This window comes from Ascaphus truei, chromosome 7, assembly GCF_040206685.1.
Source record: "Ascaphus truei isolate aAscTru1 chromosome 7, aAscTru1.hap1, whole genome shotgun sequence".
NCBI classification, from domain to species: domain Eukaryota; kingdom Metazoa; phylum Chordata; class Amphibia; order Anura; family Ascaphidae; genus Ascaphus; species Ascaphus truei.
In genome coordinates, this window is record NC_134489.1 from 36,285,094 (window position 1) to 36,307,451 (window position 22,358).

Below are 22,358 nucleotides of genomic sequence, written 5' to 3' on the forward strand. Positions count from 1 at the left end.
CACAGTCACACAGTAGATGAGGTTGAAAAAAGACATGCATCCATCAAGTTCAACCTATGCTAAATGTAGCGGACAGATACTTATCCTGTATTTGTATTTACAGTATTTTGATCGAGTGGACGGCAAACAAAAAAATCCAGTTACCTATACAGTTCTTTGTAAAACTCACATCTTTTCTGCTCCTAATTTTTTGGTTGAAAAAGATGACTATTACATTATTTAAGTTATTATTTCCATTGTGATGCGGTTATAAGTTGCGGCATGTATATTTATTTTCTGATTAACCTTTTGTCTACATGTTTGAAGAATTGACATTAATCAGATATAATATATAGAAGAAGTAATACAATGCATCGAGCTGCAATTTATGTATGTAAATGTTTATTTATATAGTGTCATTATTGTATGCAGCACTTTACAAAATTAGCAAGATAGTATAGGGTGGTATTATATAATAATCAAAGAAGGCGAAAACATATATAATAATTTAAGATAGGAAAAAATAATGAATCTTTTTTATTTTAATAATCTTTCGACGTAATTAAAATATTTGAGTACATTAACTAGACGTATCTATGAGTTGAAGAGAACATGATGTGGCTAATTATGCAATCCAAGCAACATGTTTTTTTGTTAATAGTTTTGACGTGGGGGGTCTCCGGAGCTGAACTGCGTTGATTTCAGCTCCGGGGACCCCCTGCTTCCAGAGATATTTACCACAGTAGGGAATTTCGGTATCTCTCTGCTATTTAAAGTTCCCGTGTCACGTGGGCCAATAGGAAGACACAAGGGATGACGTCACGGCTTCCTATTGGCCCGTGTGACGCAGAACATTTCAGCCGCCATTTCGATAGGCCCACACAGCCCCTACAAAGGTCTGTATCTCAGAAACCAGGGGGTCCCTGGTGCTGAAATCAGCACAGTTCCGCTCCGGAGACCCCCTGCTTCAATCCTATTTAAAAAATAAAAATAAATAATGACCATGTCGCTTGGAGTACCTCTTTAATACCACAAGGTGGCGTACAACCAGTGCGCTGATTTGTTTCCAACTTCCCTAAATGAATCATCTACCCCATTCATTTACAGAGCAAAGCAGCTACATCTATACTGTACATACTATTTTCAACACGCTAGGTCCATATATACATTTCCCTTGTAAGTAATATATTGGTATACATTTCTGGTAACTGTTAAGATGTTGGAAAACGATAAAACATGCATTGTAGCAATATAAATGTGTATATTTAAGATCACAATGAACAGATGTACTCAGATAAACTATAATCTTTAAGACTTGGAATTTATTTTTTTCATGTTGTACCAGGAAGTAACACAGTGAGAGTTACCTCTCGTATTCAATGTCCTGGGCACAGAGTTATGATGACAGATACATGGTTACAAATACACAGTGACATTAAGTGAGCCGGGTTATACATTATATACAAGACATTGCATGCACAGTAAGAGAATCACTTGCATGTCATGTTTGTAACTGAAATAATTCTGCTATATTTCATCTGTGTTTTTTTAAACTTGCTGCTTGCATGAAAAGGAAATGACTTCTTAGGAGTTACCGAAAAGTAATAATTTATTAGTTTGTGTATAAACACCGTCAAGTAATTCCTCTAGCATCTCTTGCATGTGCAGAAGCTTGTTGAAGCTGCAATGCTTGAGTCTTTTTTTCTCCAGTTGGTTTGCATCCCTCACCAATGGGTTAAAATCCATGTTATTTTGGGTGCCTCCCATTTCCATTTGAAGGCAGCATATGAATAGCTGTGCTCTGCTCCTCCTTGACCACTTTCTCAATCTGCTCACTCACTCACTCATACATTCGCAGACTCATACAGGCATCTAGCCACTGGCTGATACTGGAACTCTGGCAGTGAAAGTTCCTTACGTGCTAGTCTAAATTGATGGAGAGGATGGAAAGATACTCAATGTCTCCAGACGAAGAGTCCACCCAGATGTGGAATCTTAACAAAAGACTAGAAGCGTATCTATCCCGGGTTAAAGCCCTCGAAGAAGAAAATGAATTACTTAGAGCAGAGATCCATGGTTTAAAGAGCAACAAGTCTGAAAAGTGCTGGAAGAAAAAGTATGAGGAGGAGCTGAACAACTTGAGGGATGTCGTGGAAGGTAGCTGTAGGGAGAGGACCCAAGCAGAAATTGCCAGAGATCTAATTCGCGAGGAGATAGAATATGTGAAAAGTAGGTGTCTAGAAGAGAGGCAAGCACAAGAATATGCAAAGAAAGAGCTATCTGAAAGTAAAAAAGTGCTGGAGGAAGAAAGACGGGCTCAGATCTGGTTGAAAGAGAATATTATCCAACTGCACGGAGAGTTGGAAGACATGCTGAAAGTTCACGAGGAAGAAAAAGCATCGATGGAGCAAGATATTGCGAGCTTCTCCCAAAGACTGGAGAACATCAAGGTAGCCCCTATAGTTTTTCAACCTGTGGACATGGAGGACTATGCGAAGAAGCTTTCAGAGATCTGGCATGGGGCAGTGGAGACATACAAGAGTGAAGTCTCACTGTTGGAAGTCACGCTGTCCGAGGCCAATGAGAACCTGAGAAAGGTGGTGGAAGAGAACAAGCAGAACCGGTTGACGCTGCAGAACCTGGATAAAGAGTTGCTGAGTCTGAAGATGAGGAAGGAGATGCTGGAGGAACACCTCTCCAACCAGTGGCAAGACCAACAGGAAGAGGAAGGGAAGTTCCAGGTGGGTAGGAGAAAAAAAAAACTTTGGTCAGAGGCACAACCAAACTAAAATGAAACTCACGAATTTGCCTACCAAAATCAGATAGTATTATTAATTTATTATAATATAAAGCGGAATGCTTCTACATTACAATATAGAATACAAAAAGCATAGATTATGTCAATACAGATTAAATCCACCCCTCAAACATTTTACAGCATAAAAAGATAAGGCAATCTGAGATAACAGGGTTGCGTATATTTAATAGTTGTTACCATATTTCTTTATTTTTCTATAGGGTCAGCATGGTAATGTAACGTAAGATCTGTACATTCCCTGAATGCCTTAGTGTATTTATAATGCAGTATAAACAGGGGAAGAGGTCCCCCACCCTGAGCTGATTATGGGAAAGTTATTTCTGAGAAGAGATGACCCACGGTACATCTGCACATAGTTATAGCTCAGACTGATAACCAGGACTCTTCGTTATCACAAAACGTATGACACATTGTATTTATCTAAATCTTTTTCAAAACCATTAAATGTCACATTTCTCAAAGTGTTTCCAATCAACACAACACACACAACAGTGACACTCAGACAACATATAAATGTATTAATAACTTATTGCAGTGTCTACATTCATTCTTCCAAATATTTGAACCTGATGGTACAGGGGAACAAAGTCATTTTTATTTTTCTCCCATAGTATTTCTATGTTAACATTGAGTAGTGGTGGTAAAGTGCAGAAACTGAGGTTACACTTCCATTAATGCCAATGTTGTATTTTGTAAAAGATGAAGCTAATATTTAGTCAGTAGGATAAATGGGAATTTGGATCACACCTAATCATCAATAGCAGAAATGTAAGTTACCCATGGTGGGAGAGTAAAGGGACAATTTTTTTTTTTGGTTTAATTGCATTTAATTCCTTGCAAAAGCTAAGGTTGCTTGAGATTTGACTTGTTAGTCCTCAAGGGCCACCAACAGGCCAGGTTTTATGGATATCTCTGCTTCAGCACAGGTGGCTTAATCAGGGGCTCAGTTGAAGAGCCTGCTTCAGCACAGGTGGCTCAATCAGTGGCTCAGTCAAAGACTGAGCCACTCATTGAGCCACCTGTGCGGAAGCAGGGATACCCATAAAAGGTGGCTTAATCAGTGGCTCAGTCGAAGAGCCTGCTTCAGTACAGGTGGCTCGGTCTTCAGCTGAGCCACTGAGCCACCTGTGCTGAAGCAGGGACATCCATAAAAGCTGGCCTGCATTAGAGCCTTGCTGGACCCTCCAGCATTGAATAGGTTAACGGAAGCAACTGTTTTATTCCCAGTTCATTTGATATCCTGAGAGCAATACCAGCTCCTTATGTGAAACCACCACCAGCTGCGTGTCTGGGAACGGAAGAGCACACACACATACTGTTACCCATCCCATCTCTGTATGGTCAGGAGAATACAGGCCATGCTCTCTATGATGCAAGGATCTCTGCTGTACCCACCTACAGCCGCAGGGATCAGTACATTGAATTCATACTCTGCCCTTTGTGAAATGGTTTACAAGGGTGATGTACACCCCGCGTGTCAAAATATATATTTGTAAAGGCTCAGTGCCCATTTATTTGAGAAGTATTGATCTGCGATAACTGAAGCAATTACTTGCCGATAATAATCTCTTCGCTTCTCATTTCCTTTATCCATGTTGCCAGGCAAATGTATCCAGCAAAAGGGACATCCTTTTTTACAAACTACAGTGCTGTTAAGGCCAGGCCGAAAACAAGGTCAAAGTGCAAATGCAAGGACATCACTCACAAAAATAATACATTTGTAGTGTCGTAAGGTATTTTAACTACCCTTTGTCGAAAGGCAGGGGGACTCCATACCCCATTAGTTTACCCCTGCATGGAAATTAGGCAGATTGGAAAAAGTAATGACTGTTACCAGTGATTTGATCCTTTTACTTATTAGGTCAGTGTTACATGTAGTTTGATCCTTTAGCAAAAGGAAACAGATGTTTTTTTTTTGTCTTGAATTATGTATCAGTCTGGCAGATGGCTAGTATTTTATTGCCCTTAACGTGATTTGGTCCACTTAACCTTATTAGCCGGCCAGCGCAACGAAGCACATGGTACTAATTTGTACATTGAGCCATATATATGGGAGGTAATATATTACAGTAGATAGGTAATGAGCAATGCAGCTTCTGAAGGGATGTCGTTTATAATGTATGTATGTCTTTATTTATACAGCGCTATTAATGTGTGTAGCGCTGCACAGCAGTAATACATGTGACAATCATATAAATAACAAATAATACAAATAGCACAGGATGGGAAGAAGCACTTCAGACATAGAAGTGACACTTAGGAAGAGGAGTCCCTGCCCCGAAGAGCTTACAATCTAATTTTGTGCTATCTATGGATGACAGGATTGGCCAACTCCAGTCCTCAAGGACCACCAACAGACTAGGTATTAGTAATGTCTCTGCTTCAGCACAGGTGCTCGATCAGTGGCTCAGTCGATTGAGCCACCTGTGCTGAAGCATGGATATCCTTAAAACCTGACCTGCTGGTGGCCCTTGAGGACTGGAGTTGGCCAATCCTGATGGATGAAAAGCAATATGCATTAACTTTAAAACAATTTTTTTTTGTACAATTATATTCTCTTTACAGCAAGACATGCAGTAATTTTCACAATCATGCATTCTGATTAGCAGGTATAACATATGGGTTTTTTTCCCCTCCGTAATGGGTGAGGATGGCGTCCGCCATAATAATCTCAAAATATTCGAAGCACCAAATGTATTAACAAAATTGGGATTTACACTGAATAGAACCATTTTTTAAAATTTTTTGACGATAACGCATTTTGCTATCCGCAAATGATAACGGGCACATTGCTACATTAGTACATACGGAAGGCCCTATTATTTGGGTGCAACTGCCACAGTCTCAGATTTCTGGGTATGTTGGAGCACGTGATCCCTTTCTTTTGGTGCATGGCAGGTCATCAGTATCGCCTAACTCTCATGTCATCAAGTGTGTTAAGTGCCACAGCAAGGCATGCTCTGGTGACTGCTGCGTAGCAAACAATATAGCCTCCTTTTATGGTTTGGTTGGAGATCTATATTGTACCTTCTTAAACTCCCTCTTCATGTGGTTTTTTTCTGCAGCTTGAAATTGACGTTTTGGATAAGGAGAAGCAGGATCTGAGAGCCCAAATTGCTCAAGTTCTCGAGGACCGGCAGCAGCTCATGCACCTGAAGATGTCGCTCAGTTTGGAAGTGGCCACGTACAGGTAAAGAGTTTTGCGTGGCCATTATTCTCCAGGTCTTTAGCAAACATACTAGAGTTCAGGGGAGTGCAATCTTTTCCCCCCTGCACCCCCCCTGCCGGCCGTCCTGGTCTCCGCGCACCCCCCTCCCTCCCTCCTTCCTCCTTACCGTGGTTCCCGGCGTCTGGGCGTCATGACGTCACGTTGCCATGGCGACGCGTCTCCAGATGCCGGCTGAACCACGGTAAGTGAGGTTTACAGAGGCCTTCGCCGCTTCCCCGACACTTAATTTAAGTGCCTTTGGGAAGCGCGCGGGGCGTCTGTAAACCCCAAACCACCCCCACAGACAATCTGGCGCCCCCAGTTTGCGCACCCCTGGATTAGATGCATTGCGAGTTTGGTTGGTTGGTGGGCAGTGGTTGGGGTCAGGCCTCTGGATTTAGTCTTGTAGGCGGCATAGTAATGGGTCTGACAGTGGGGACAGTGGAGGCAAATTAATTGGTGATGTGGGTGACTTTGGAGGGTTTTGGAGAGACTTTAGGAAGGTTTAGGAAGGGGTGAGGGTAGTGGATGCACCTTGGTCTTGGCTCAGATGGCTTCTGGAGACGCGCATCAAATGATGCCACGGGGTCATGTGACGCATGGCAACGTGACGTAATGACGCCCAGACGTGGAGCCGATGTAAGAGGGAGGCACTCAGAGAGGGGGACAGCCGGCAGGGAGGCACAGGGAAAAAACATTGCGCTCCCCTGATCTAACCCATAGCCCGACCATAATGTCCCCACCCCTGCCCACCACAATCTTAACAATGACTCTATAATCTAATCTATATGTAACCACGCTTTTGTTTTACTAACTAATGTACAGCGCCCTGGAAAAGAGCGCTATATAAATGTTGTTATAAATAAATAAATCAAGTAAATCATCCAATATTTCTCCATAAAATCTATTTTCCATAAACAGGGGAAAATTAGCTCTAAAAACCTTAACACAGTGGTGTGCAAACTGGGGGACGCGCCCCAGGGGGGCGGGAGATTTTTCTGGGGGTGCGCGGGCGGTTGCAGAGGCCCCCCCCCCAAGGCATTTAAATGAAATGCCGGGGATATCACGCAAGGCCTCTGCAGCCTCTACTTACCGAGGTTCAGTCGGCCTCAGGACGCGTGACCATAGCAACGCGGCATCAAATCACGTGGCGGGGTCATGTGACGTCACCGTTGCCATGGTAAACTGACGGAAAATGACGCCACAGGTCATGTGATGTGACGTCACACGACACCGCTGCGTCATTTGACGCCACATGAGTTAAGGGGGGAGGGGTCGCACCACCGGACCAGCACGGTCAGAGGGGGCGCAACAAAAAAAGTTTGCGCGTCCCTGTCGTAATACAATGTCTTCTAAGTAACTCTATTAATATAATGTCACGGCCAGAAGACCCGGCCTGGTAGCTTCATACAAACACCTAGTACATATATAGAATATTTAGCAATATTGATTACAATTTTGTAGCTGACAGGTAATATTAGTCTTGGAGAAAAGTAGATATTTTTGCAAGTTACCATGACTTTTATTGCTAATTAATTGGCTTAGCTTTTGTTACACATGAGCATTCGTGTGACAAATTAACCTTTGCCAGCTTAATAGTTCACGTAAACTAGTAAATATGATTCACTGTCAGGTCAGTTTCCTATTTTGTTACCAAAATGTACAAAACTGTTCAGAAAAATCCTTCACTTCAGTAAGACGGCCCAAGTATAGTAATGTACAGTAATGTATAGTAATGGTAGTAATGTATAGTAATGTATAGTAATGTATAGTAATGGTAGTAATGTATAGTAATGTATAGTAATGTATAGTAATGTATAGTAATGGTAGTAATGTATAGTAATGTATAGTAATGTATAGTAATGTATAGTAATGTACAGTAATGTATAGTAATGTATAGTAATGGTAGTAATGTATAGTAATGTATAGTAATGTATAGTAATTGTAGTAATGTATAGTAATGGTTGTAATGTATAGTAATGTACAGTAATGTATAGTAATGGTAGTAATGTATAGTAATGTATAGTAATGTATAGTAATTGTAGTAATGTATAGTAATGGATAGTAATGGTAGTAATGGTTTACTCATTCTTCTTAAAGGAGCCAGGAAATGATTCAGTAAAGACAGTGTCTTTGTTAACTAACTTATAAGTGTGTTCAGGTCCACTTAAGTCCCTCTGGCATATCTGCTATATTTTGTATTCATCTAGTGCAGGGGAGGCCAACTCCAGTTCTCAAGGGCCACCAACAGTTCAGGTTTTAAGGATATCCCTGCTTCAGCACAGGTGGCTCAATCAGTGACTGATTGAGCCACCTGTGCTGAAGCAGGGATTTTCTTAAAACCCGACCTGTTGATGGGCCCTCCATGACTGAGTTGGCCAACCCTGATCCAGTGAACCTCATAACTTCAACAACTGAAGCTGAATATCTGAATGAGATGTTTGTTACTAATGAAGACAATTACACACCAGTACTCATAGTTACATGTTAGTTTCAGAGACAGTATCAAATCAATTCAATCTGAACTTCATTGTGTAGCTTGCACTTTTGTGGTAGGACTGGGCCTTCTCTTTGGTAAAGGTAACAAAAGAAATCAAGGGAGACTTCCCTGCAGGGGCTAGTCCGAAAACGACCACGCTATACATATATACACGATGTCCTCATAAAGACTGGTCAAGAAAATAAAGGCTCAGACTAAGATTCATTTAAATATCTCATTTGGAATTTGAGATTTTAATAAAGGGGAAATGTTCTTTTGTCTACTCTCAACTCAAGAATGAATTGGTGTTAATGTACAATCGCTATCAGCCTTTGTTAACCTACTTTCTCTGTCTGCTCTTCCTTTCTTTTTTTCTACGTTGTCTCATCCATGGGAATTTGCTTAAACTCAGCATTCCTTCTCCATCAAGGAGCCCCTGCCCCATCTCTCTGTAGCCTTCCAGATGGCTACACACAAAAGCAGGGCGTTCATTAGCATAAGAATGCTGCCTATTGGTGCCAGCGTTAAGCATAGCTCTCGGTTAGGCTGACCATTATGTCATCGGACTGGTTGTGTCAAAGGGGATAAATCTTCTATGAAAGAAAAAAAAATTGACATCTCAAGAACTTGCATGAGCTTTGTGTGTGTGTGAGTATATGCATCTACTGTATGTCAACTGGCTGCGTGTGTGAGTGTATGCATCTACTGTATGTCAGCTGGGTGCGTGTATGTGAGTGTATGCATCTACTGTATGTAAACTGGGTGCGTGTGTGTGAGTGTATGCATCTACTGTATGTCAACTGTGTGCGTGTGTGTGAGTGTATGCATCTACTGTATGTCAACTGGGTGCGTGTGTGTGAGTGTATGCATCTACTGTATGTAAACTGGGTGCGTGTGTGTGAGTGTATGCATCTATTGTATGTCAACTGTGTGCGTGTGTGTGAGTGTATGCATCTACTGTATGTCAGCTGGGTGCGTATGTGTGAGTGTATGCATCTACTGTATGTCAACTGGGTGCGTGTGTGTGAGTGTATGCATCTACTGTATGTAAACTGGGTGCGTGTGTGTGAGTGTATGCATCTACTGTATGTCAGCTGGGTGCGTGTGTGTGAGTGTATGCATCTACTGTATGTCAACTGGGTGCGTGTGTGAGTGTATGCATCTACTGTATGTCAGCTGGGTGCGTGTATGTGAGTGTATGCATCTACTGTATGTAAACTGGGTGCGTGTGTGTGAGTGTATGCATCTACTGTATGTCAGCTGGGTGCGTATGTGTGAGTGTATGCATCTACTGTATGTCAACTGGGTGCGTGTGTGTGAGTGTATGCATCTACTGTATGTAAACTGGGTGCGTGTGTGTGAGTGTATGCATCTACTGTATGTCAGCTGGGTGCGTGTGTGTGAGTGTATGCATCTACTGTATGTCAACTGGGTGCGTGTGTGAGTGTATGCATCTACTGTATGTCAGCTGGGTGCGTGTATGTGAGTGTATGCATCTACTGTATGTAAACTGGGTGCGTGTGTGTGAGTGTATGCATCTACTGTATGTCAACTGGGTGCGTGTGTGTGAGTGTATGCATCTACTGTATGTAAACTGGGTGCGTGTGTGTGAGTGTATGCATCTATTGTATGTCAACTGTGTGCGTGTGTGTGAGTGTATGCATCTACTGTATGTCAGCTGGGTGCGTATGTGTGAGTGTATGCATCTACTGTATGTCAACTGGGTGCGTGTGTGTGAGTGTATGCATCTACTGTATGTAAACTGGGTGCGTGTGTGTGAGTGTATGCATCTACTGTATGTCAGCTGGGTGCGTGTGTGTGAGTGTATGCATCTACTGTATGTCAACTGGGTGCGTGTGTGTGAGTGTATGCATCTACTGTATGTCAGCTGGGTGCGTGTGTGTGAGTGTATGCATCTATTGTATGTCAACTGGGTGCATGTGTGTGGGTGTATGCATCTACTGTATGTGAGCTGGGTGCGTGTGTGTGAGTGTATGCATCTACTGTATGTCAACTGGGTGCGTGTGTGTGAGTGTATGCATCTACTGTATGTCAACTGGCTGCGTTTGTGTTAGTGTATGCATCTACTGTATGTCAACTGGATGCGTGTGTGTTAGTGTATGCATCTACTGTATGTCAACTGGGTGCGTGCGTGTGTGTGAGTGTATGCATCTACTGTATGTCAACTGTGTGTGTGAGTGTATGCATCTACTGTATGTAAACTGGCTGTGTGCGTGTGTGTGAGTGTATGCATCTACTGTATGTCAACTGGCTGCGTGCGTGTGTGTGAGTGTATGCATCTACTGTATGTCAACTGTGTGCGTGTGTGTGAGTGTATGCATCTACTGTATGTCAACTGGGTGTGTGTGTGTGTGTGAGTGTATGCATCTACTGTATGTCAACTGGGTGCGTGTGTGTGTGAGTGTATGCATCTACTGTATGTCAACTGGGTGCGTGTTGTGAGTGTATGCATCCACTGTATGTCAACTGGGTGCGTGTGTGTGAGTGTATGCATCTACTGTATGTCAGCTGGGTGCGTGTGTGACTGTATGCATCTACTGTATGTCAACTGGGTGCGTGTGTGTGAGTGTATGCATCTACTGTATGTCAACTGGCTGCGTGTGTGTTAGTGTATGCATCTACTGTATGTCAACTGGCTGCGTGCGTGTGAGTGTATGCATCTACTCTATGTCAACTGTGTGCGTGTGTGTGAGTGTATGCATCTACTGTATGTCAACTGGCTGTGTGTGTGTGTGAGTGTATGCATCTACTGTATGTCAACTGGGTGCGTGTGTGTGAGTGTATGCATCCACTGTATGTCAACTGGGTGTGTGTGTGTGAGTGTATGCATCCACTGTATGTCAACTGGATGTGTGTGTGTGTGAGTGTATGCATCTACTGTATGTCAACTGGGTGCGTGTGTGTGAGTGTATGCATCTACTGTATGTCAACTGTGTGCGTGTGTGTGAGTGTATGCATCTACTGTATGTCAACTGGATGCGTGTGTGTGAGTGTATGCATCCACTGTATGTCAACTGGGTGCGTGTGTGTGTGAGTGTATGCATCTACTGTATGTCAACTGGGTGCGTGTTGTGAGTGTATGCATCTACTGTATGTCAACTGGGTGCGTGTGTGTGTATGCATCTACTGTATGTCAACTGGGTGCGTGTGTGTGAGTGTATGCATCTACTGTATGTCAACTGGGTGCGTGTGTGAGTGTATGCATCTACTGTATGTCAACTGGGAGGTCAGTTGCTGAAGGTTTTCCTTCAGTAATTAAGCACTTTCTGGATGTTGGCTGCCTTAAATTATCAAGGGATTGGTTTTAACACTTTCAATGGCACTAGCTCTAAGATAAAATGTCTTGTAGACCCTATGCAAATAAGGTTTATAGGACATGCCACTTATTGATTACTGAGACTCCCACTGATTTAAAATATAAACAATGCACCATGGTATACTAATTGCCTCATGATCTTTTTTATGCAACAATTTCCAAACCAGGAGCATGATAAGAAGATCCCACTATGTTTTTTTGTGCAACAGTAATAGGATAATAGTTTGTGTCTGGGTTTGGATCCTTGTTGTCAGAATATCATACTAAAATAATGTTAAATGTTTCTAAACGCTAACCACCTAACGCATCAAGCGCATGTTGAAGATTGAATGTGTGTGTCTATGGAGCCAGTGGAATTCTAGCAGAGCTTAGCAATGCCCTGTCTGTGAAAGAAACTCCCTTAAGACAACTAATTGGATTTTGTGAAAAGCAGAGACACAGCAAAGAAAAAGATGTAAAAACATTCCACTAAACTTTAATTACTCTCGCACACAGTCATGTCTAAATGGCAGGTGGCTGCAGTGTGCAAACGTGTGTTTCTACCAAGAAACTGCTATACATAAATTGTAATCAGTTAGCAAATGAAAAAACTTCTTGGCTGAATTGCTAGTTAAGTGATAACTATAGTCACTTTATTGTAACTTTTTTTTTTTTTTTAAGAGGAAACCGTGTCCTTTCATGAAGTAAAGCACAAAGCATGTGTTATTTTTTAAAATTTTTAAACAACTATATTGTATATTGTGTATAAGCTAAAGTGGCAACAAGGATCACGCGAAGAAAAACATCTTGATTCTGTATTTTTTAGATCGCTTCTAGAAGCAGAGAGTACCCGATTTTACACTCCGGTAACGGACTACAAGATGTCCAGCACGTTAAACGGTAAGATATCTGTTTTCTGGAAGGTTGAAAGTATTTAGAAATGTGCATCAGTATAGTGTGATTGTGTACACAAAACTGAGCGACTTGAACACAATACTTAAATCTTCCTTATCTTTGGAAATATATTATGTAAACAAATATACATCGACTCTGTAATCTCTCCTTATCCCAGTGTTACCCTCCTCTTGTTCTGCCTCTTTACGCTGTTTATTTGTACCACTCTTTTAAAATCCGTCTTCTTTGCTCTTCACTAGTATGAAACTCTATTCTTATCAGTTCATGCCCCGCACCCAATGTTGAAGTCATTCTATAATGAATGCCTCTCCAGTGAATAATTCCCTAAGCCTCCCCACTAATTCTGCATATCATCCCATCCTCCTTTCATATGTATTAGTCACAGTAACTCTTCTCCATCCGAGGCACTTTCACTTGTGTCTCTGAGTTGAAGAGATGATATCATGTCAATTTCCTTTTTCTTTCCACTGTTTTTAACACATGTACAGAGAGTATAATATTCTATAAATGTAAAGAAACCAGATAAGCATATTCTCCTGAATTTGTGCAAAAAGAAAGTTATAAATGTTTTTTTCATTTGCAAAAAAACCTCCAGTTTTTTATTTTAAACTGGGAATTATAGAATACAATTTCTGTTCATGAACCTCTGAAGACCGAGTACCAGACTTTACATAACGCTTACCTACATTAATGAGTACTATTGGACTGCTCTACATTTGTATTCTATGTCTTGAAATATTGTCAGAGATAAAAAAAAATGATATAGTGTATATTATGACTGAATCATTTTGTTTGTCTTTATATCATGTCAGATTCGCGGCTGGAGCAGAGCAATGACAGAAAAAGGATGACCGCTGATAGCCGGAAGCTTGCTTCCAGGGAGCACAGGCTGGGTTCAAGGCAAATGCAGAATGGAGAGAAAAATGGACTGTTACGGTCGACTCCAAAGAGTTTTGTGAATGTGAAAAGATCTACATTTCAGAAGACGAAAAGCCCTGTTACCAAAGAGTTTCAGAAAGTAAGCTCTGTGCTTCAATCTCAAGGTGTGAAATACACCAGAGCTCCATATGTTAAAGCAGATAAGCCATTGTCTATGGTAGAAAACAATTTAGAGAAGATTCCTCAATCTGGGGAGGTTTTCAGGAAGACTAAAATAGAAACCATTTCTAACTCATTTTATCATGGCTCGTCTAAAACTATTGGTGAGCAGACTGTAAGAAATGACAAAACAAACCTGTCTGTTTTGAATCAGAATACATATCCTCCAGAAGATAAGGGATCCAGCAAAAAGGACAATCTGGATAATGTGGAGAGTGATTCTCTAGGTAAACAGGAAGTCCTGGTCGGTCAGCCTAATTCAGATGTTTTGGAGTTTACTTTGGATAAGGTAGCAGACCATGATAGAGAATTTACCTTGTCTCCTGATTTGGTGCTGGAGGGTGAACAGATGTCTCGGAAAGAGGGTAGTAAGGAACATCAAGAGGAACATATCGATCTCCATGTTCAACACGCAGAGTTGTTGGAAGAAAAGATACGCAACTTTGGGAATTCAGCTGAATCTTGTGAAAATGCAGATATAGAAAACATGGCTGAAGAAAAAGAGGTTATCAGTGAAGCTGCCAGTTGCCAGAAAGTATATTTTGAAAAGCAAGACACAGTGGACTCACTACAATACAAACGGGTAGAAAGGACAGATAAGGAAAATGCACAAGAAGTGACGCAAGATGTGGATTTTCCTGAACTAAGTGCAATGGATAAAGAAGTTGATTTACTGAGTTCTTCTGAAATAGTAGAAACCGATCTCCAACAGGAAATCGTATCTCTACAGACCACTGCATATGACAAGAATGGATCAGAAATGTCTGTCACAGAAAATGATGGGGTATCTGAAATCATAAGAAAAAGTATGAGAGGTTCTTTGGGAAATGAATTCCAAACCTTTTCAGAAGCTGGGGTTGGACTCACTAGCCACCAAGAAGGTGATTCCAAAGGTCCCCTGTCAGTTGAGGGTGAACAAGGGGTTTACCAGGTAAGTGTTCTTAAGCAAGACACTGACCAATACAGTGACGATGAAGAGGAAAGCTTGCAAAGTAACCAGGAAGAACAGAATAGTTTTGAGTTAAGTGATGATGAACAGGACAGTAATAAGTTAACAAATGCAGAACAGGACAGTCAACTGTCAGAAGCTGAAGGAAAGAAGAGTCTCAATGTAAGTGATACTGAAGAGGAAAGTCCCCAGTTTAATGATGCTGAACAGGCCAGCCAACAAACAAGTGATTCTGAGGGTCGTAATCAACCACTCTGTGAAGCAGCATCTAATAGCCACCAATGGAGTAATTCTGGGCAGTATATGCAGCACATAGAAGATATAGAAGAAGAATATATCCATTCCAGTGAAACGGAAGTCAATACCAACGTACAAAATAAAAGCGATAAAGATTATTCAAGTTACTCCAGTGGCCATATAGAAATTAGCCAAGTGGAACATAGCAAAGCCATTTCTACACCAGAAACACTCAACATGTCTGAAGATCACGAAGAAAACGAGCTGTTGCTGGTACATTCAGATAAAAGAGAATCTGACCCTGTTCCCAATGAGCAAGACATTGATCTTTCAAAGAGCAGGATCCAAGAGCAAAATCAAGATATTACAAGTGAAACTGGAGAAAACCAAAACTCTGTGATGGAAGGTCAGAATACAAATGATAATAAAGAAGACCAAATAGACAATAAACTTGATACGAATGAAGTACAGGAAAGTGTGTCTGCAAGTGAGGTGGCTTTAGAAAAGAGTATTCTGTTGACAAGTGACAATGCTTCAAGGGGCGAGCTTGAATGGCAGGAACATGAGAACGTTGAGATTTCGGAAGAGGAAACTGAGGCAAATGAAAATAAGGTTCTAGAAGAGGATATTTGTAGATACGAAAATATCAATGTGCAACAACACGGGACAGACAATGTCAATGTGGAAGAAACTATTCCGGAAAGAGAATATGTCAAAGAAAATGCAGTGGAACAGGAACAAGAAAGAATAGATATAAAGGATACAGAGGCCACAAGCAAAGAAGTTGTGAATGAAGATCTCTGTCATGGTTCATTGTTATCAGATAATGAATCGGGTAAAATGGATATTATGATAGACGTGCTATGTGAATCAGAAATGGTTGACTCTGGTACTGGAAATGAGGAAAGTGTCCAGGAGTTGGTGAGCAGCTCAGATTCAGCAAATGATAGTGAGCACAACTTAGAAAAAGAGAATGAAGGAGAATTAATCAAGCCACAACATGATGTGCCACTAGCTGCAGAACCCACTAATGCAGATCCAAGTGACTATGAGTGTGCACATATTCTTGAAGAACATAAGGAAGAAGGGAGCTGCACCGTTTTGCAGTTAGATAGTGAAATCTGCAGTGAAATATCACCCAAGAACCTTACTGAGACATTATATGTACAGCATCCAGGAGACGTTGCAGTTCCGGGGGAGTTTGTTGAAGAGCAGAAGAAGTCAGAAGATATTACAGTCACCCCAACAGTTAGCAAGATGGAGAATGAAAACTCTGAATCTGAAGAATCTGTAGACTCACAGGAAGAAATCTCACTGCATTCCCAAAAGAGTGAAGAATTTGAAATTAGTAAAGATTATCAGTTAGAGCAAACTTTACCAGACACAACGCCATTACCTGACCTTGAAGATGAAGTTGAGGACTTACCTGAGGAACAGGCTCAATCAACAGCAGAACTAACTGACATTGGCAATGATACCGAAGAGTATCAGTATAAAGAACAGCCTGGAGAAACCCTTATACCGTTAGATGAATTTCCTGACTCTCCAAAAGAAAAAACGGATGAAAAGGAATTCAGGGAATTAATGACTAAAACAGAAGAATACATTGAGGAGGAATTAGTCACTGTTCTACCTACTGACACAATAAGTCCAATTGAAGACACCACTACTGCAGTTCTCAATCAGGAGTTGTGCTATTTAGGGGACAATGAAGTTTCAGATGATTCAAAAGAGACGGCCGGGATACAGGAAGAAGACCAAAGTGACGACCATGTTGGCTTTGCAGTCACACAAAATCTTGCATCAGAAATGCCAAAAAACGAGGTCATTATACAAGAGCAGGTGGAAGAACACATTGGATCTGATGAAGATACTGATAAAGCCATAGAAGATAGTGAAGAAAGTGAAAAAGACAGCTATCAAAGAAAGAGTGATGAAGAAGGTTTGGAATTTACAGATGAACCTAACAAAAACATGTTGACAGCGGTTATGCATGAATCACTGCCTGATTTAAAAAGTCATGAAGATACGAACAGTCTAGACTTGCACTATGCAACTGATGCAGAATCTGAAGCACAGAATACATTCCCGGTAGACAATATAAGTACTCAAGGAGACTCACAGGTTGGGTTGAAACAATCAGAAAACACTGTAATCTCAGACAGTGAAGGCTCTGCATCCTCAGATGAAGACTCGCCCAATGCATCAAATATCAGTCATGTTTCTGAGCTAGAAGGCAGCACAACCAGCACTAACAAGGAAAGTGACCTCGATGTCAAAGTCACCACGAGCATTGAAGTACATGAAAAGATTGCTTTAGAAAAAGTGGTAGACAAAGAAACATTGGAAGATGAAAAGGTGTTAAACATAGAATCCCTCTCTGTCCCTAGTGTTTCAGATCAAGAAATAGAGGTAGATGATGACAGCAGTGATGACTTGGTCAATACATTAGAACCAGGGCTATTTCAGGAACAGGAACTTATTGAACATAAATCCATGTTAGAATTCACGTCACAAAATTATTCAAACAAAGAAAAAATGAATGGACTACATGAACATACTAATGGACAGGACAGGCTCGATTTTACAAAAGATATGTTAAATGGCCATTCAAACAGGGAACACAGTGAAATAGTACTTTCTGAACAGAAAAGCTTTGATAAGCTTGAAGGTGGTGTTGTAGAGACACATACACAGGAGTTCCCAGATGAGCCAATTCTTACATTTTCCATGTCAGCAGAGGAAAACAAAGGCCTTTTCCAGTCTCGACTTAAAACATCAGAATCCAAGGACGGGAGCGGAATAGATGAAGTTCACTTGTTAGCCTCTGACTATAAGAACACCATCAATATTCCTGAATGTCCGGAGTCTATTGAAGAAAGTGAAAGCAGATGTACCAAACTATTACAAAACCCTTACCTAAAGGATAATGATTTTGACGTTCAAACTCAAATGATTGCCACAAAGTCTTCTTTGGCGGATGAAGAAATGATGGAAGGAAATGAGACATATGAAGACTTTTCTGATATAAAGTTTCAGCGCGGGAATGAAGATTCATGGTCATCACCAGATGACGACTAAATGGACAGAAAGTTCTCAATACAACCGTGGAACAAAGTAGACAATATTTATTTTCTGATGGCTGTTTGTCTTGTTACCTTTCACCGAGAAAGCGATGAGATCAGCCCCCTTCTGCACAGAAGGTTTTAAAGATATCCTGGTTCCATGCCAGTTAATTGAAATGGAATCAATCTGGCAATATTTTGTATTTGTAATGTCTACTTGCATTTTATTTCTTAATGATTTCTGTAGTTGAATCCAACAATGCCAAATGACTAGGACTAGCAGTAAGTCATAAAAGAGGGATCAGATATGGAAATTCAAATTCCTGTTTTTCTAATCCTCATGACAATCTTAAGAAGTATTGTAGATGGTAACGGCAGAGATTTAGGTTTCCAAACAAGGCGTGTACAATGTACATCCTGCTGTGTTCTTATACCAATATTAAGTAGATGCTGTTTTTGTGTTTTACATTCAAAATAATGTTAATTAAGCATCTTGCTTGGCACATTATTAATATTATACATGAGCAATCACTAGCATAAATGTGGATATATTGACACCGTATGCTCTGAGCATATTATCAATCCCTGTTCTTTTCCACCTAAATAATTAGAAAGCGTTTTTTATTGTGTTTGGGAGAACAAGCACAATATAATACCTTCATTGTTTGAAGGTAAATTTAGCAGGATGTCTGTTTGCATAATGACAAATTGGTGGTACAGTACTACTTAGCATTTATTATATTCTTCACGTACAGAGCATTAAACCCGCATCCTGTAGGACAATTGTGCCAATACTTCTCTTCAACTGCTGTTCTGTCTCTTTTATTCCCCACCGCTTAATTGTTACTGTATTCTAAAAACAAAATGGAAGGCAGGTGTTAGGACAAATTGCATTTTGTTCTGCTGCTCTATAATAAATGTTTTTTGACACTGAACAAAGCTGTGACACACGGTGGAGGTGAGAGGGCAAACACAATATTAATCAATTAGCCGGCGTTTTATTCAAACTAAAGGCAGCATCAAATGTACGTCCTATTTACTTTCTTTGTAGGAGCCAGGAAGACTTTTTTGCAGGTTGCAAATTGAATATGTTTAGAAAGCTGTTGAATCCCTGGCAGTAGCAATGTCCATTACATAAACACCACTTTTGTTACTTTTAGCAACGTAACTACTGTCTGTTGATTTCCCTGAAACACTAAATAAGGTGTTTCAAAAAAATGGAATAAGTAAATTAGTTTTTGATTATATCCAATTTGGGGTCTATGTATCAACTCAGAGAGAATTGGGCTTTGATGCTCTGCTCCGTTTTTTGGAGTGGAGCTGAGGCATACGAACAGTTTTTTTTATATCTGATGCAGAGTTTTAAATGTACGCCACTTCAAGTATGGAGGATTTTTTGCTGCAAATAAAAAGGAAAGAAAAGTGATGTAACTCCCCCCCCCCCCCCCAACTTCTCCTACTGGCTCCCCCCAAGGTGCAAGATGGGGCAGACACAGAATGTGATACATCTCATTATAATCTGTGCCCCATGTAACTCCCCCCAACTCCTCCTACTGACTCTGCCCAAGGTGCAAACTGGGACAGAGACACAGAATGTGATACATCTCATTATAATCTGTGCACCATGTAACTCCCCCAACTCCTCCTACTGACTCTCCCCAATGTGCAAGCTGGGGCAGAGACGCAGACTGTGATACATCTCATTATAAACTGTGCACCATGTAACTCCCCCAACTCCTCCTACTGACTCTCCCCAAGGTGCAAGCTGGGGCAGAGACGCAGAATGTGATACATCTCATTATAATCTGTGCAACGGGTAACTACCCCCCCCCCCAACTCCTCCTACTGACTCCCCAAGGTGCAAGCAGGGGCAGACACAGAATGTGATGCATCCCATTATAATCTGTGCACCATGTAACTCCCCCCCAACTTCTCCTACTGACTCTCCCCAAGGTGCCAGCTGGGGCAGAGAGATGCAGAATCATTATAACATCTCAAGCTGGGGCAGAGACACAGAATGTGATACATCTCAATATAATCTGTGCCCCATATAACTCCCCAACTGCTCCTACTGACTCCCCCCAAGGTGCAAACTTGGGCAGAAAGGGCAAAATTGGAGCAAAATGCTTCGATGCATAGGAGCAGGATGAAAAGGCTGTCTTGATACATAAACCCCATTGTTGTAAAAACAGTGTCACTCAAAGATGTATTCTTCTAATGTGCCTACTTGTATCTGTAATACTGAAAAAGCACTGATATCACAGACACTACTCTCACTTACAGTACAAGAATGATGGTGCACACTCACGAGTTTCACTCAGTATTGTAAGCCTTTGAAATACACACAATGTGTCATATGAAAATCATGTAATCGTGACTTCACTATGATTTAATAAATCGGTCAATATTTTATGCAGTGTTTTACGTTTCTTTTTCATTTATTTAAATCACGTTAGAAAAATATGCTCTGTTTGGATGTTAAGAGAAATGTCCGAGCCGTGTATCAAAAGCAATCATTATTTGAGTCTACACCTTTTAGAGGACCAACAGGAACGTTTCTGAAAGCTCTGTACACTATCACTAACACCAATTAAATAAAATGTGTGTAAATAGGAAAATGCTAATACTACACTAGATAACAGTCCTTGTAAAGGACCTGTAAGTGGGTGGAGACTTACAGGGAATACTCGTGAACAGGATAGCATCAAATATCTATAACTATGGCTGACTTGACCACTTGACCACTCCCTGAAAGGTTATTTGAGGTCAAGTCAGCCATAGTAATGGTGCAGATTTACCTACACCATTACTTACAGTCATGTAGGGAGGATTCAGTTAAGCTCTGATCATACCTGTTATTTACTGGTTGAACTGTGGTATGTCCAATATATTATAAATTGGACACCACAAGAATCTACCGGCCATTGTAAATCCAACCATCCTATTTATTACACCTTGGTTTACTAGTTTATCTGTTTTAGTGATTTACATTTGATGCTATCCTGTTCACGAGTATTCCCTGTAAGTCTCCACCCACTTACAGATCCTTCACAAGGACTGTTATCTAGTGCAGTATTAGCATTTTCCTATTTACACACTAGCTCTTCAGGATCCTGAGCCAATACGGCTTTCAGTATCTGGATCCAGCACATACCTTCAGTTTGTCGTTTTAACACCCTACATTTTATCTTGGTTGCTTAATAATAAAGATTACGTTTTAATTACTACATTCATCACCAGAGGGTGAGCTTGAGTGCTACACTTGTGTTCTTTCCCAAAATAAAAATACTAGTAAAACATATTTACTAGCTAAGTTGCCGACCGATCCATTCTCCTGTGATCGATCAGTGAAGATTCGGTTCGGGGGTTTACTAGTGCAGCAGAAGAGGATCGAAGATGCACAGTTCTGTGGGGAAGATTATGTGACCAGGCAGACATTAGATACAATTGGTGCACTGCTAGAGAGAGGGCAGGGCTCAAAAAGGGGAGTGCCAGAGCCTGTTTCAGAAGAGGAAGGGGATGTAACTTTGTAAATGGTTGCTATAGAAACAAAAATGCTTGTTACATTATAATACATGAAAAATGTCATTCATAGTTGTTGTTTTTTTTTTTAATGCTACAATTATTTTCTCATAGTACATAACTGATTTATTAAAAAAAAACCCACACATGTAGGTTATAGCTTTAAGACAGACATCTCAGATATTATCATCATCCAAATGCATATCTTCCGATTATGTATATAGTTAGGAATTACCCATTAACTTCAAGCACCTCTATATTTTTTTTGTTTGAAATAGTAAGTACAATACAGCTGTAAAAAGAAGATAATGCCAGAGATGGTACAAAAAAAGAAGGGATTATTTGAAAGTAACAGTTTAATAATTTTCTCTTTGTCATTAATCTGGATGACTGGAATTCTATGGATTCATCCACAGACTTAGATATCCTATATAGCAACGAAACCGTGCAAAGTAATAAAAAGGGGGTATTTGAGGTTATCTGGGACTACACAAAGAAAGGTGGCAAATTAACTTAATTCTTTAAATACACGTTATTAGCAGGTAAGGCTCAGGATACTCATTTCAGATATGTCTGAATATAAAGAGCTTTGGATTTAAGCTACTTAACGTACGCAATGGGACCGGAGCATGTATGTAAAGCGAAAATGTACTTAAAGTGAAGCACTAACTTATTTCCACTTATCGATGCACGTACTGTACTGCAATCGTCATATACGTGCATAACTGATGTAAATAACGCATTTGTAACAGGCTCTATAGTCTCCCCGTTT

The 22,358-nt window shown here is 40.7% G+C and overlaps 1 protein-coding gene across 2 annotated transcripts; it reads left to right on the forward strand.

Moving 5' to 3' along the window:
• The first annotated feature begins 1,807 nt into the window (after window positions 1-1,807).
• On the forward strand, window positions 1,808-20,474 carry NES (nestin). 2 transcript variants are annotated; one of them, XR_012802594.1, is made up of 5 exons: window positions 1,808-2,720; window positions 5,863-5,987; window positions 12,627-12,700; window positions 13,528-19,822; window positions 19,923-20,474. XR_012802594.1 is itself a non-coding variant. In XM_075607690.1 (4 exons), the coding sequence occupies exons 1-4, from the start codon at window positions 1,914-1,916 to the stop codon at window positions 18,078-18,080; spliced, it is 5,559 nt and encodes a 1,852-aa protein (XP_075463805.1). In that variant the 5' UTR covers window positions 1,808-1,913; the 3' UTR covers window positions 18,081-20,474. The 2 variants fall into 2 exon arrangements, 1 of the variants encoding a protein (XP_075463805.1); XM_075607690.1 differs by having other exon boundaries at window positions 13,528-20,474.
• The last annotated feature ends 1,884 nt before the right edge of the window (window positions 20,475-22,358 follow it).

What these genes read in the sequence shown, in the direction of transcription:
- NES (XM_075607690.1), top strand. Translation starts at nt 1,914, where the DNA reads ATGGAGAGGATGGAAAGATACTCAATGTCTCCAGACGAAGAGTCCACC. An exon ending in AAGAGGAAGGGAAGTTCCAG is followed by an intron (nt 2,721 to 5,862) that starts GTGGGTAGGAGA and finishes TTTTTTCTGCAG; the next exon opens with CTTGAAATTGACGTTTTGGA. An exon ending in GATGTCCAGCACGTTAAACG is followed by an intron (nt 12,701 to 13,527) that starts GTAAGATATCTG and finishes ATATCATGTCAG; the next exon opens with ATTCGCGGCTGGAGCAGAGC.